A 13,681-nucleotide genomic window follows, 5' to 3' on the forward strand; every position below is an offset into this window, starting at 1 on the left:
TCCAGAAACTATCTGTAGTAACATTTCGATTAGTACATTAAATTCTTTCATTACGGCTATACAAACACTACACAAAATAAATATTTCTGCTGGCTTTACTCCGTTCCTCCCGCTTCAAAAGTTTATAATTTTCATTGTAGCATATCCAATGGTAACAATTATTCCATATGCAATCAACGAACTGGGTACACCTCTAGTTATAAATGTACTCACAGTCAAATACGGCTTACCAAACTCATCAGTCATACAAATAGCAGTAACATTGGGGAAACCCGAAGTTGGTAATCCCATTGCTGCTGAACACAACAAAGCACTGGCCATGATTAACAATCTTGGATGTGGTTCTGGCATATTGTTTCCAATTTCCTGTACTAAAGGAATGATAATCAATGCAGCAACTGTGTGAGAAACAAATGTAGCCATGATCAAAATTAGCAATCCAAATGTAAGGGTAACACCAAATAATGAGAAGTCTTCAACTTGGTTTTGAATCTCAACGGCAATGGTATTCAATAACCCAGATGATGCAACTGCTTTACCCAATGCAGTTCCACCCATGGCCAAGACAACAATATTCCAAGGGTAATTGTTGAAATCTTCAGTGGTTAATAAACCGGAACCAAAGAATAAAATCATAGGAATTAACGATATAATTCCCATTTCTCCAAATATTCCAGTTAATTTTGATGCAAAACACCATAATAAAATAGTTCCTAAGGAGACTGCCAGAATATACCATTGAATACCAGTAAATTTGTCATCAATCATTCTAATTGGCACCAAATGAGTATTCTTGGAGTTACAATTGAATGTGATTAATAGAAAGATCCAGATTAACAACAATGTCAACACGCAAACTGGAATCGATATAACAAACCATTGACCCCACGATGGTTGCGGTTCAATTGCACCAATGGCAATAATATTCTGTGGCGAGGCAATAGGTGAAGCCATACCTCCTACATTGGAAGCCAACGCAATTCCCAATATCAAAGCATTGATAAACTGTGAACCTTTCGGCAATGTACGAGTGAGTGGGGTGATCAAACTCAAACACATGACTGGTGCGGCAACATTCAGTAGAAACGCCGAAGCAATCAATGCGACACCCATAATGGTAAGCAACACAACTGATGGGTTTGTCCCTGCCTTGGACAATATCCATGTTGACATCAATTTGGCAATATGGTACTTTGACAATGCTGCTGCTAAAGTGAACCCACCCAACAACAACAAAATTACAGAATTCCACATAGTACTCAATATAAATTTGGATGCATCTACCGAATCCATGATAGACCCATCATCATTCTTAATCACATTGAGGAACACAATCAACAAAGGTATCAACAACGAAGTTACAAATAATGGAATAGCTTCAGTAGCCCAAAGTAAAGAAGCACACACCAACATGGCAAAACAATTCTTTTGTGCAACATCTTCAAAGGGGGACACATTGAGCAAAATAATGGCTATAGCAGCAATGACAACCAACTTGACAAGTACAGGGTTCCGTATCGATATATTGAATGAACTCAAACTTCCACCACTTGCTTTCAAATCAGTTTCTTTGTCACTTACTGCACCTTCTGCTCTATCTACCAACTTGGAATTGGCCGCATATGTCTTTCTCTCTAATCCAATCATATCTCTCCAGACAGTATTTCTCTCCCATACAACATGTTCTCTTAAATGTATTGACAATTCTTGTCTTGCAGATTCTAAATCATCTCCGTGATTACAAATCAATGCATATAATTTGATCAATGATTCCAATCTTTCATTCACTTTTTGTATGGTGGTCTTTTTGAAGATATATGAGTTTTCAGGTAATGACTCTAAATACGATTCTTTAATGTTGGTGTTTAATGACTTATCAAACTTCTTCAATGCTTTTTTGAACCCAGTTTGATTTAATTCGATATATGACTTCAATTCAGATAACGTAGTGTATAGCCCAATTGTTCTCTTTCTAAGAATAATACGACTTTCAGTGAGGAGAAGCAATTGTGGTGGTAATCTATTATCAGTTGATGTTACATTAGTCAATTCATTCCACAACTGTTGTGATTTTGGTGACTTTAAATGATCATCAATTGATTTCGTACGCTGTAATTCATGGCCATTGGATCCACCATGGGGGATAATAGGTGTCGATCCAGCTCGCTTAATCTGTCTTCCTCTTGTTTGGGAACTAAGTATACGATCCCGCTCCAACTCTTCAATATAATTCTCTTCTTGCAAATCCGCCCCTTCATCATCGTCGTCATCATCATCACCTTCACCTTGAGTAAATTCAGTATCCGGATCAGTGGTATTAGTGATATAATTATCATTCGAAGTTGCTGAAAATCGTCTACCTTTATCATGTCTTGATCTGAATTTCTTATTTCCAGCATGTTCCAAATTCTCAGCAATCTCTTGTTCAAATACCTCAATATCATACACCAAATCATCAATACTCTTGAATAAGAACTGCTCTTGTTGTTTGTAAAAACTATCAATCTTTTTCAATTCAGAATTTAAAGCTGCTTCAAATACTCTAACCGGGTTGCTATCTTCATTATCCAATTGTGCTGTACTTGAATAATGTTCACCAACTAAATGTGCATTTTCCTCCAAGTCTGCAGTATCGTCAGCATCTCCATGTAAGTGGTTTCTTCTCAAGCTATCTCTTTGTAACGAATATATCAATTTTTTCAATGTTGTATATGCAATATACTTCGAAGACCATTCCGGTACAGCATTAAACTGTATCGAATGAGAAAACTTCATTCTGTTGTAGAAAAGTTATACGTGGAGATTGAACAAGTGGGTGAATTTAGAATGGCTGGTCCGGATTTTGACTCGGTGTTAATGTGGTATGTTTCTAGGACTAATGCTGGCCGCTGGTATTCATTGGACGATGATAGTGTGAACTAAAAAACGAGTCAATATCGCGTAATTTACCACAGTGCACGACCTTTTTACTGCAAAGACTTGAATGGTTCGCAATGACAATCAGACCCATTTATTTGGTTTGTTGAATGTCCCATTGGCCTCTTTGACTTGGTTATAGTGGCATATTCACTGCATAGTTTACTTAGAGAAAATCACATTATCCTTACCATCATTGAACTTTTGCTTGAATTGGCAAAATATATACTTTGATACTGCAATAGCTAAAGAAATCACCGCTGATATATTTACCCAGAAAATATTGGTATGTCAACAGAGATTTCAATCAAACGCTAGAAATTTGGATATAATAAGTATAGCCTCGTGGTAGAATAATACAACGCTACCAATTACCCTACATGAGCAACTAAGATCTATGTACAGGCAGTGTGTCACTGGATCTGCCTAAGCTGAATAGTCCAAGTTGTTGTCACTCTTGTTAACAATTTCTCATTGATATATACAAGAGTTGGCTTTTTTTGGTTGTACATTTATGAGGTCAATAAAAGAAAGCAATTATAACATCATAGAGAGGGACCACAAAAAATAGAGAGAGTGGCTGGAATTGAGGCACAAATTTCAAACTAAACTAAAAATATCAAAAAGAAAAGGCAGAGGTACTGACTAAACCACACACATACACACACACACACACACACATACGCACGATCCGATATTGATACAGGTCTTGATTTGCTTTGAGTCAATTATCACATTAAGAAACTAATATTTATAGGTTTTAACGTACATTTCGCTCTTCAAATTTCACTTCACAAGACTGTCATAAAATAACCTTTCTAAACTTTGCATCAATTGAATAAGAGATTGCCCTTCGAAGATGGATTTTTGCTTTTTCCTTATTGGATGTACGTATTTAACCCTGTTAAATTCGAGTTGTTGAGCTTACGAAGGTGTTAAATGATTCGCCTTCCGATTAAGTGGCTCGTGATTATTAACACAATTTGAGCATTGCTTCTCACATGTTGTAATGGCTAACTTGTAATGGAAGACAATCATCATCAAGCTAATGATTCTAGAGATACTCGATCACTCAATTGAAATCAATCCACGAATCTTTTCTCGAGTCTTGTTCAAAACGGAGCTTTGTTACTAACGATTATCTAGTCAAAGAATTCAACAAACAGTTACCAGATGTAGGCAATGTTGCCTGCTATTGCGGTCGCTGTCATAACCAAAGTGCATTTGCCATACGTACAATCAACACAGTCACACTTTTCTTCATTCCCGTCCTCCCATTCTACTTTTCCAAAAGATTAAAGTGTAATATATGTGGAAATACTGGTGATTTGGATAGTACGGCAATTGATCATTTGAAGAAGGGACAGCCGGTGGCAATAGGAGGGTAGCGGGTAGAGTGGGTAGTTGAAGGTTGGAAAATATTTGGTTAAGTGTGGTTTGGATGAGAATTCACTCGTCGATAACTATAAGCCATCTCAAAATTGGTAGAGCTAGAATTTAGGAGCAATTGTGTCTTTATAATGTGATTTCATAATAAAGTAGTAACAGAATTATATAATTTGCAGAATCAAATTCTCGAAAGATTTTCTCTAGGGGACCGGTGCAATAGTTTGATTTGCCTAATAATTCCATTCCTCTTCACGGAAAAGGATTATAGGACAAGTTGATTTTTGACTCTATGGATGAAACAAAAATTAACATTGTGTTATGAATGTTCATCAGGGTAGGCTCTTGGCCGAGTAGTCGTTCAATAGAACCTATCTATGAGCCTTTTCATGGCTGAAAGTCGAGTTTTTCAAAAAAATACGACTCCATTACATTCTAACTCAAAATGTTTGTGTTTTACTTCAAATTATGCGTGAATACTGTCAACTTGAAGCAAACAACATTGTGAGATATTATGTATCTCGAAATTTTGATAGAACGTTTGGTAGTTGATAATGTACCACAAACTGACAAGATGAAATTGTTGGTACGTTTGTGGGGTGTGGGCAAAAAGAAACAAATGGCACCACAACGGAAGTATGAAGTCCATTGTTAGAAGAAGTATTTGCCGATTCAATGTACCTTGAGGACGACAGTCACCGGAATTTCTCCTGTAAACAATGTTGAGGTGCGGACTATTCGACTGACAGCTTTCCAGCTCCTGCCCTCCTTGGGGGACGATGACTTTGTACGACGACGAAACAATCAGCCAAGCATTTTGTTATTAATACCTGAGCAAAAACACTGCTTAACTCGTATTCACTTATCAAATGGTTGGCAAAGTGGACCCAATTCTGAATATACCAAGAAAATATTGTTGGGTAAGAGGATTGAACTCACACAAAACTCTAAATTTGGTCACTGGCGGCTTGTTGTTTTTCCGGTACGATGAAATAAAAACAAAAATACAACTGTTCCTGTGGGAATACAGCTCAAAAACTCGTACGAGATGGGGCGCTGTATTCCGGATGGTTTATGTCCAAAGTCCAGCCGACTTTCATGATGTGAAGCTACCCCAATGTATATAGTGTTGTTATTTTGTTACCACTAGAAAAGTTGGGTAATTTATTTCATATTTGGAGCTACTTCAAATTCAAGCAGCACCAATTAACTCACTTTTACACAAAGGGGCTGTATGGCAGTAACAAAACTCCACAATTTTCATATCAAGGAGGAGTCAACACAGCCACCGGGTCTTTTTTTCATATCCACGAGTTTGTTAGGAACTACCACCGTGCTAACCTGAACAAGATATCCTCAACAATAAGATTTCATTGCGGGTGCATTCGATTATATTATCTCGGTTGAGCCATCAAATCGGACAATTTGATTACAACAAAATATGAGAAGAGTTTTTCCTATCCTGCATTGTGTAATGAAACAGCATAGGGCAAGCCCCAACTTGTACTGTTGTTAAGTATTGTGAAGTTACTCAAAACAATGAATTGTAGTAGGAAAATCAATCGTACGAACTGGGGTAATGTTGGGGAAATGGACACAGAAACCAAAAATTGCTGCAAACAGAGTAGTTTGATAAGAATTTGAATACATGAAAACAATTTAATTAGTTGGACGTACAAAGCTAAAGAGATATCTTTACCAAGCTCAGCATCTTATAAATAAGCTGGCAAATCTCACAAGATTTTCATCTTAATTTTTCATCCAGTATCAAGCTTCAATCACACCACCTCCGCACTTCACTTTTTTCGAACATGTCCTCAAGAGTTGAACGTATGTTTGCTGGTCCTGCTTTGAAAGTGGGCAACTTCTTGGATAAATTTCCCAAAATTTACAATGTATGGTTTATCGCTAGTATTTCAACCATTGCTGGTTTGATGTTTGGATTTGATATTTCATCAATGTCTGCATTTATTGGGGCAAAAGCATACGCAGAGTACTTTGATAACCCCGGATCCACATTACAAGGATTTATCATCGCTGCCATGGCGTTGGGATCCACCTTTGGATCAATTGCATCCTCATTTGTTTCTGAGCCATTTGGAAGAAGATTGTCCCTTTTGATTTGTTCTTTGTTTTGGATTGTCGGTGCTTCTATTCAATCTGCTGCTCAAAATACATCCATGTTGATCGCTGGTCGTATCATTTCAGGATTGGGTGTTGGTTTCGGTTCATCGGTTGCTCCAATTTATGGTGCTGAAATTTCACCACGTAAGAGAAGAGGTGCTGTCAATGGTCTTTTTCAAATGTCTATTGCTATGGGAATTATGATTATGTTTTACTTTTGTTACGGTGTTGGTCATATTAAAGGTGTTGGTAGTTTTAGAGTTGGTTGGGGGTTTCAGATTGTACCTGGTGTACTTTTATTCTTTGGATGTTTTATTATTCCTGAATCACCACGTTGGTTGGCTAAACAGGGTAGATGGGAACAATCAGAACTCATTGTTTCTAAGATTCAAGCACAAGGTAATTCTGAAGATGAGGAGGTTTTGATTGAGATTGCTGAAATTAAGGAACAGTTATTGATTGATAAGGAGGCAAAGTCAGTTGGGTATGCTACTTTATTCAGAAAGAAGTACATTATGAGAACTTTTACTGCTGTCTTTGCTCAAATCTGGCAACAATTGACAGGTATGAACGTTATGATGTACTATATCGTCTATATTTTTGAAATGGCTGGTTACAGTGGTGATGCTAACTTAGTTGCCTCATCTATCCAATACGTTTTGTTTGTTGCTTGCACAATTCCAGCATTGTTTTTCTTTGACAAGTTTGGTAGAAGACCAGTCTTGATTGTTGGCGCAGTGTTGATGATGATTTTCCAAACTGGTCTTGCTGGTATCTTGGGAGCATACGCTGTTCCATGGGCAGATTCGGGTAATCAATCAGTCAACATCAAGATCCCTGCCGAAAACAAAGCAGCATCTGCTGGTGCCATTGCTTGTTGTTACTTGTTCGTTTGTTCTTTTGCTGCCACTTGGGGTGTTGGTATTTGGGTTTATTGTGCTGAGCTTTGGGGTGACAACAGAATCTCGCAAAGAGGTAACTCCTCATCAACATGTGCCAACTGGGTCATTAACTTTGCCATTGGAATGTACACTCCATCGGGTTTCAGAACTATTAGTTGGAAGACATATATCATCTACGGGGTATTCTGTCTTGCCATGGCGATTCATGTTTACTTGGGCTTCCCTGAAACTAAAGGTAAAAGGTTGGAAGAAGTTGGCCAAATGTGGGATGAACATGTTCCTGCTTGGAGATCAGCTTCTTGGACACCAACTATCCCATTTACTGGTGACTCTGAACTGGTGAGGAAATTGAGTGTTGACCATGTTGAATTTACTGCTTCTAAAGAAAAGGAAATCGTTACTGTTGACGAAGCTAGCTCAGCTGAGTGATTGGCGCACCTGATAGTATTCGGGAGAGTATCAAGTCTTGCAATTGGCCTCAATTCTTTAGAATCTATACAATGACCTGTGCAGATTCATTTTACTAAAAAATCATTTATTCAGTTTGTACTGTAAGGTGAGCTCTAGAAAACAAAATGGGAAACTTAGAAATTGTTAGTGTACGGCGCGACTCACTATCTGCTCAAATATCTACTTTCTTTATTCTATCAATCGAATCACTTTTCGCAAGATCAAAATGACGTAATGCTCGAAACCTCGAGTTATTAGAGCACAAAAGAATTCATTATCAGCCATACGCCAGGCAATTGTTGTTCCTGTCGTACAAGCCCCACTTCCGTGTAAGTAGTATCATACGATTTTCAATCCCATATTGAGAAGGCTCACAAAAGTACGACCTTGTTGCAATTTGGCACAGTAGAGAGAATCCCAATACTGTATTAACAACTTATAAGGCAGTTTCTGTTCCTTCTTTCTCCACGTTTACATTGCATATGAACACCCCCGCATGTTCTTTACTCTTAAATTTGAGTAGTTGTGTTGAACTGAGATCTCTTGTTAAACTATTGGTTAATTTATAGATTAACACAAAATTGAAAAAGAATAATCTTCCCGGCTTTGTGGCAGTTTTGTTTTCGCATAATTCTTCCTGATATCTTCTATTGAAGTGGGGTTCACAAAATTACCCACGACAGGTTGCAGTCTACCATTTATTCATAGACAACACTCTTAGAACTTACTTTGGGTTTGAACCAATACTTCTAATAATAAGATTGGGTTGAAGCGGTCGTTGGTGTCATTAAACTCTCTCTTCCTGTGTTAATCGATTATCCTGTCTTTGAAAAGAATACAGAATTAAACCAGGGTTTTCTCCTAATTCTCAACCTACCAGCAAAACTTTATAGAAAATCAACTTAAGAGCCAGCATGTTTTGTGTTCAAAGAAGCAAACCACCTTACCCCAACATATTCGCCTTAGTGAAAACATAGTTAGATCTACAGTGTAAAGTATGTTACCCTTGAAGTAGTTTTCCCTCATCCTATGATTGCTTAAGATTAATACACTACTCATTACCCAAAGAAATCTTCCTCATCCCTGGCTCACTGAAATGTGGGTGGCCTTCTATCTTTTGGTTTACTTTTTCTTATTGTTTGCTTCTTGAACTATAATCTTACCGAACTTAGTGTTGCGAAATTTAACAATAAAAAAAGTTGCAAAACCAACACTATTGTGTGATGTTGTAGCCACAATGTAGTCTCATATACGTTCTAGCAAGGATTCTATTGCTATATAAGCAATTATTGGCGGGGAAACTACCATTGGTAGCTGAAGGTTCTTTTACAGTTAACACAAAGTCATGAGCAGTTGCTGAGTTGGTCAAATATTGGATATATTAGGACTCGATTGTGGGGATGTAGAAGGTATGTGTAGAAACCTTGGGGAAAAAGAGTCTCATACTCTTCAATTCATGCATACATATATATATATCAGTTTTTTCCCGTCTCTCTATACTACTTTCTTTCAAATAAAAATACCATTTACTACACTCTCAAATATGTCGTCAAGATATGAACGTATGTTCTCAGGCTCAGCCTTGAGATTAGCCAATTATGTTGATAAGTTACCGAAGATCTACAACGTTTACTTTATTGCTAGTATTTCAACTGTTGCTGGTTTGATGTTTGGATTTGATATTTCATCAATGTCAGCTTTCATTGATGCTGGACCGTACGGGAGCTACTTCAACCACCCTGGATCTACATTACAAGGTTTTATTACTGCTTCCATGGCGTTGGGCTCCATTTTCGGTTCGATTGCGGCTTCATTTGTCTCTGAGCCATTTGGAAGGAGATTATCCCTAATGATTTGTTCATTATTATGGATTATTGGCGCTTCTGTCCAATCATCTTCCCAAAATGTTGCACAGTTGATTATTGGTCGTATAATTTCGGGTTTAGGAGTTGGGTTTGGGACTTCTGTTGCTCCAATATATGGTGCTGAAATTTCACCACGTAAAAGAAGAGGTGCAGTCAACGGACTATTTCAGTTTGCTGTTGCATTAGGTATTTTGATCATGTTCTTTTTCTGTTACGGTGTTGGTCATATAAATGGCGTTGGTAGCTTTAGAGTCGGATGGGGATTCCAAATCGTGCCAGGGTTGCTACTATTCCTTGGGTGTTTTGCAATCCCAGAATCACCACGTTGGTTAGCTAAGCAAGGTAGGTGGGAACAAGCTGAGGATATCGTCACGAAGATTCAAGCACATGGGAACCATGAAGATCCAGAAGTATTGATTGAGATAGCCGAAATCAAAGAGCAATTGTTAATTGACCAAGAAGCAAAGGCTATTACTTACTTCACTTTATTTACAAAGAAATATCTTAAGAGGACTTTTACAGCAATGTTTGCCCAAGCGTGGCAACAATTGACGGGTAATAACGTGATGATGTACTATATTGTATATATCTTCAAAATGGCAGGCTATGAAGGAGACAGCAACTTAATTGCATCGTCGATTCAGTACATATTGTTTGTTGTTTGTACCGTTCCTGCTTTATTTTTGTTTGACAAGTTTGGAAGAAGACCATTGTTAATAGGCGGAGCCATAATGATGATGATATTCCAATTTGGTCTCACTGGTATTCTAGGTCAGTATGCTAAACCTTGGCCAGATTCAGGAAACGAGTCCGTCACGATCAAAATTCCCAGCGATAATAAAGCAGCGGCTAGAGGTGCCATCGCATGTTCCTATTTGTTTGTTAGTTCTTTTGCGGCTACATGGGGTGTTGGTATTTGGGTTTACTGTGCTGAAGTTTGGGGCGATAATAGAGTATCACAAAGGGGTAACTCATTGTCTACTTGCTCCAATTGGTGCTTCAACTTTGCGCTTGCTATGTATACTCCAGTCGGGTTTAAAAATATAAACTGGAGAACATACATAATATATGGTGTCTTTTGTCTTACAATGGCAATACATGTGTATTTGGGCTTTCCTGAGACAAAAGGTAAGAGATTGGAAGAAGTTGGTCAAATGTGGGATGACAAGGTGCCTGCTTGGAGATCTGCCTCATGGAAACCAATCATTCCTATTGATCCTGATTCTGAGTTGGCAAGAAAATTGAGTGTTGATCATGTTGAGCATATTGACTTTAAAGAAAGAGAAAGTATTGTTGTCGATAACACTAGTTCAGCCGAGAGTAATGATATTTAAAAAGCATATACAAAGCTTGCTTTGTGCTTCAAATTAAGTTTCAATTCATCTACATTCGCTTTGGTTTGATTTTGTATAGTGATTACGTATAGTGATTTTGTATAGGAGGTGATGAGTAATCAACCGACATTTTTTTAACTGAGTAGATGTAGCTTTACCACGGAGGGGTCGGAAGAATTTAAAGTTAAGAAACTGTTGCAAAAATTAATGACTAAAAACGAAATAAAAAGTTTAATTGCATATGCAAGATTTAAACGATAGAATACGAAAGAAAATCAGTTTGGAAAGATGGCGAGCTTTAATTGGCTCCTTCATTATAAGGAATACAAACTTTTACTTTCAACTTTTAACTTTTTGCTTTTTTAATACTGACGTGACCATAAAAGAAACTGGCTTCAAATTGTTTCCAAACTCTGCACCAGCTTCAATCAAAAAAGAGAATGAGGTTTCTAACCTTAACTTTGTATTCGTAATATATCAGCCTTGGTGAGAGCATTCGTTCAATATATAGACGAGGATCATCGATTTTGAAGTATGATGTCCGACACCTGGTTATTATTTACTCCTCTTGTAACTTTTCCTAGTTGTGAAGCACACTCGTTGGCGCGACTTCACAATAACCGATTCCGATTTAAGCAAAAGCAATCATTTTATATATGTGGTGCATACCACATGTGGCTCAAAACATCGGATTTCCGTCCATTGTATGGTATATTTATTACATTGTGGAGCAAGGATGCAAGGCTAGGAGCGATTAAGAACGCCGAGGATTAGTAGCCGATAAATAGTTTCTACGACTAAGATATTTAATTTAAACGTATGATCAATATTCTCATAACTATCTTTAAACAATAGAATTATGTACATCATTTTTTAACTTACTCATTATGATAGCCTTGGTCATGTAAAATCAGATTGAAAGGGATGTTGGAAAAAGGTTAGAGCCGGATAGTTTTATAATCGCGGGATCGATGGCTAATGGATGTAAAATTGATGATATGATTCTATGCATGTTAAATTATATTGGCGTAACTTGCATAAAAATGCTAAACGTTATCACGTCCAATTCAAAAAATAACAGTGTGTATTTGTCAAGAAATTAGCCCCAATTTCTCCACCAACACTATTTTGCAAAATGATTCATTTATTTCAATGAGCTGAGTGCAGTGCCTTGAACTATGGCTCCAATCTTTTAAACCAGTCTAATTGCATGATGATTTGTAAGAGAATTCGTATGGTGGCAACTTGTAACTCAATCATTTGTCTTTTTGCGTTTTGCGGGATTTTTTTACTCCTTGAAATGCATTTTGTGTTTTGTGTTTTATTCCGTGACTTTCTCTCTTTGCTCTCCCTAACTACTCTTCCTGATCTTCCATTGACTTCCTTTAAATGTGTATTTTCACCATGATCCTATGATATATATATTTTGACTATAAATAGGGGTCACCTTTTACCCCTATTCTCCTATTTCTATACCCTCTTATTTCCTTACTATCAATCATTTACTCATTTCACTAAAGCGAAGAACCTTGTCTTTTTTGCAGCCACTGAACCTATACACAAAATTAATCATTTAACCGCTGAAAGTACAAATTTCACATAGAAAAGACTCCCCGCATATTATTTCAAAAATGAGCTTTACCCAACTTTCTGATTTGGTCAAACGTAACCGTGCTGTTGACATCAACCCACCCCCATCAGAGTCTGACATCAATTTAACCAGCCATGGTAGTGACTGGTTATGGGCCGCTTTTTCAGTATTTGCTTTACTTGCAATTTGCCATGGTTTTATCTACAGTTTGGTTAGTGTACGCAGAAGTGGTATCAAGAAATCATTGTTGACAATTCCATTGTTTACCAATGCTGTTATGGCATTTGCTTACTACACGTATGCTTCAAACTTGGGTTACACTTGGATTGAGACTGAGTTCCACCACGTCTCCACTGATAGGGGATTATTTGTGCGTCAAATCTTCTACACAAAGTTTGTTGGATGGTTCTTGTGTTGGCCATTAGTTTTGGTCATCTTTACTGTTAATACTCATACAAGCTTGACAGATGACAGAGAAGATATCTTGAAAAAGATTTTGCAAGTGTTTTCTGCCATTTTTACCAGAATCTTATCAATTGAAGTATTTGTTTTGGGTTTGTTGATTGGTGCTTTGATTAGATCTACTTACAAATGGGGTTACTTTACCTTTGCAACTGTTGCTTTGTTGTTCACAATCTATCTTGTCTGTGTCGATTTGCACAACAGTTTCCAATCAGTCAACAAGAGCTTGGTTGCTAATTTGGTGATAATCTTTGAAATTGTCGTTTGGATCTTGTATCCAGTTTGTTGGGGTTTGTCAGAAGGTGGTAATGTAATCCAACCAGATTCAGAAGCTGTATTCTATGGTATCTTGGATCTTATCAACTTTGGATTTGTTCCTGTCATTTTGACTTGGATTGCTGTCAACACTATTGATGAGGACTTCTTTACCAAGATCTGGCACTTCCATTTGAACAACAATGTCAGTGTAGAACGTGATGCTGAAAAGTCTGTTGGTGAGACTACCCCAAGACACTCTGGTGATACCACAGTTGCACCAGCAGGAGTTCACCAAGAAGAGGAAGAGCATGTTTAAAGAAGTAGAGGACACTTTATAATGTGATGAATTATATTTTTGAGAAGTATGAATTTTGTCGAATTTTGCATTCATTT

The 13,681-nt window shown here is 37.4% G+C and overlaps 5 protein-coding genes across 5 annotated transcripts; 4 read left to right on the plus strand and 1 right to left on the minus strand. All coding sequences in view use genetic code 12, as the record gives it.

Annotated features, from left to right (window-relative positions):
* Positions 1-114: 114 nt before the first annotated feature.
* CORT_0B09330 (Pho91 low-affinity phosphate transporter) lies at positions 115-2,775 on the minus strand (the record flags this gene model as incomplete). The annotated part of the gene is made up of 1 exon (XM_003868024.1): positions 115-2,775. The coding sequence occupies one exon, from the start codon at positions 2,773-2,775 to the stop codon at positions 115-117; it is 2,661 nt and encodes an 886-aa protein (XP_003868072.1).
* A 1,000-nt stretch (positions 2,776-3,775) lies between these two features.
* CORT_0B09340 (hypothetical protein) lies at positions 3,776-4,304 on the plus strand (the record flags this gene model as incomplete). The annotated part of the gene is made up of 2 exons (XM_003868025.1): positions 3,776-3,803; positions 4,063-4,304. 2 exons carry the CDS (start codon positions 3,776-3,778, stop codon positions 4,302-4,304), a joined length of 270 nt encoding a protein of 89 aa, XP_003868073.1.
* Positions 4,305-6,113: 1,809 nt separating this feature from the next.
* CORT_0B09350 (hypothetical protein) lies at positions 6,114-7,757 on the plus strand (the record flags this gene model as incomplete). Its single annotated transcript, XM_003868026.1, has 1 exon — positions 6,114-7,757. The coding sequence occupies one exon, from the start codon at positions 6,114-6,116 to the stop codon at positions 7,755-7,757; it is 1,644 nt and encodes a 547-aa protein (XP_003868074.1).
* Positions 7,758-9,189: 1,432 nt separating this feature from the next.
* Positions 9,190-10,977, plus strand: CORT_0B09360 (hypothetical protein; the record flags this gene model as incomplete). Its single annotated transcript, XM_003868027.1, has 1 exon — positions 9,190-10,977. One exon carries the CDS (start codon positions 9,190-9,192, stop codon positions 10,975-10,977), a length of 1,788 nt encoding a protein of 595 aa, XP_003868075.1.
* A 1,631-nt stretch (positions 10,978-12,608) lies between these two features.
* CORT_0B09370 (Hsp30 heat shock protein) lies at positions 12,609-13,604 on the plus strand (the record flags this gene model as incomplete). The annotated part of the gene is made up of 1 exon (XM_003868028.1): positions 12,609-13,604. The coding sequence occupies one exon, from the start codon at positions 12,609-12,611 to the stop codon at positions 13,602-13,604; it is 996 nt and encodes a 331-aa protein (XP_003868076.1).
* Positions 13,605-13,681: the final 77 nt, after the last annotated feature.

Source organism: Candida orthopsilosis (assembly GCF_000315875.1).
Source record: "Candida orthopsilosis Co 90-125, chromosome 2 draft sequence".
NCBI lineage: Eukaryota > Fungi > Ascomycota > Pichiomycetes > Serinales > Debaryomycetaceae > Lodderomyces > Lodderomyces orthopsilosis.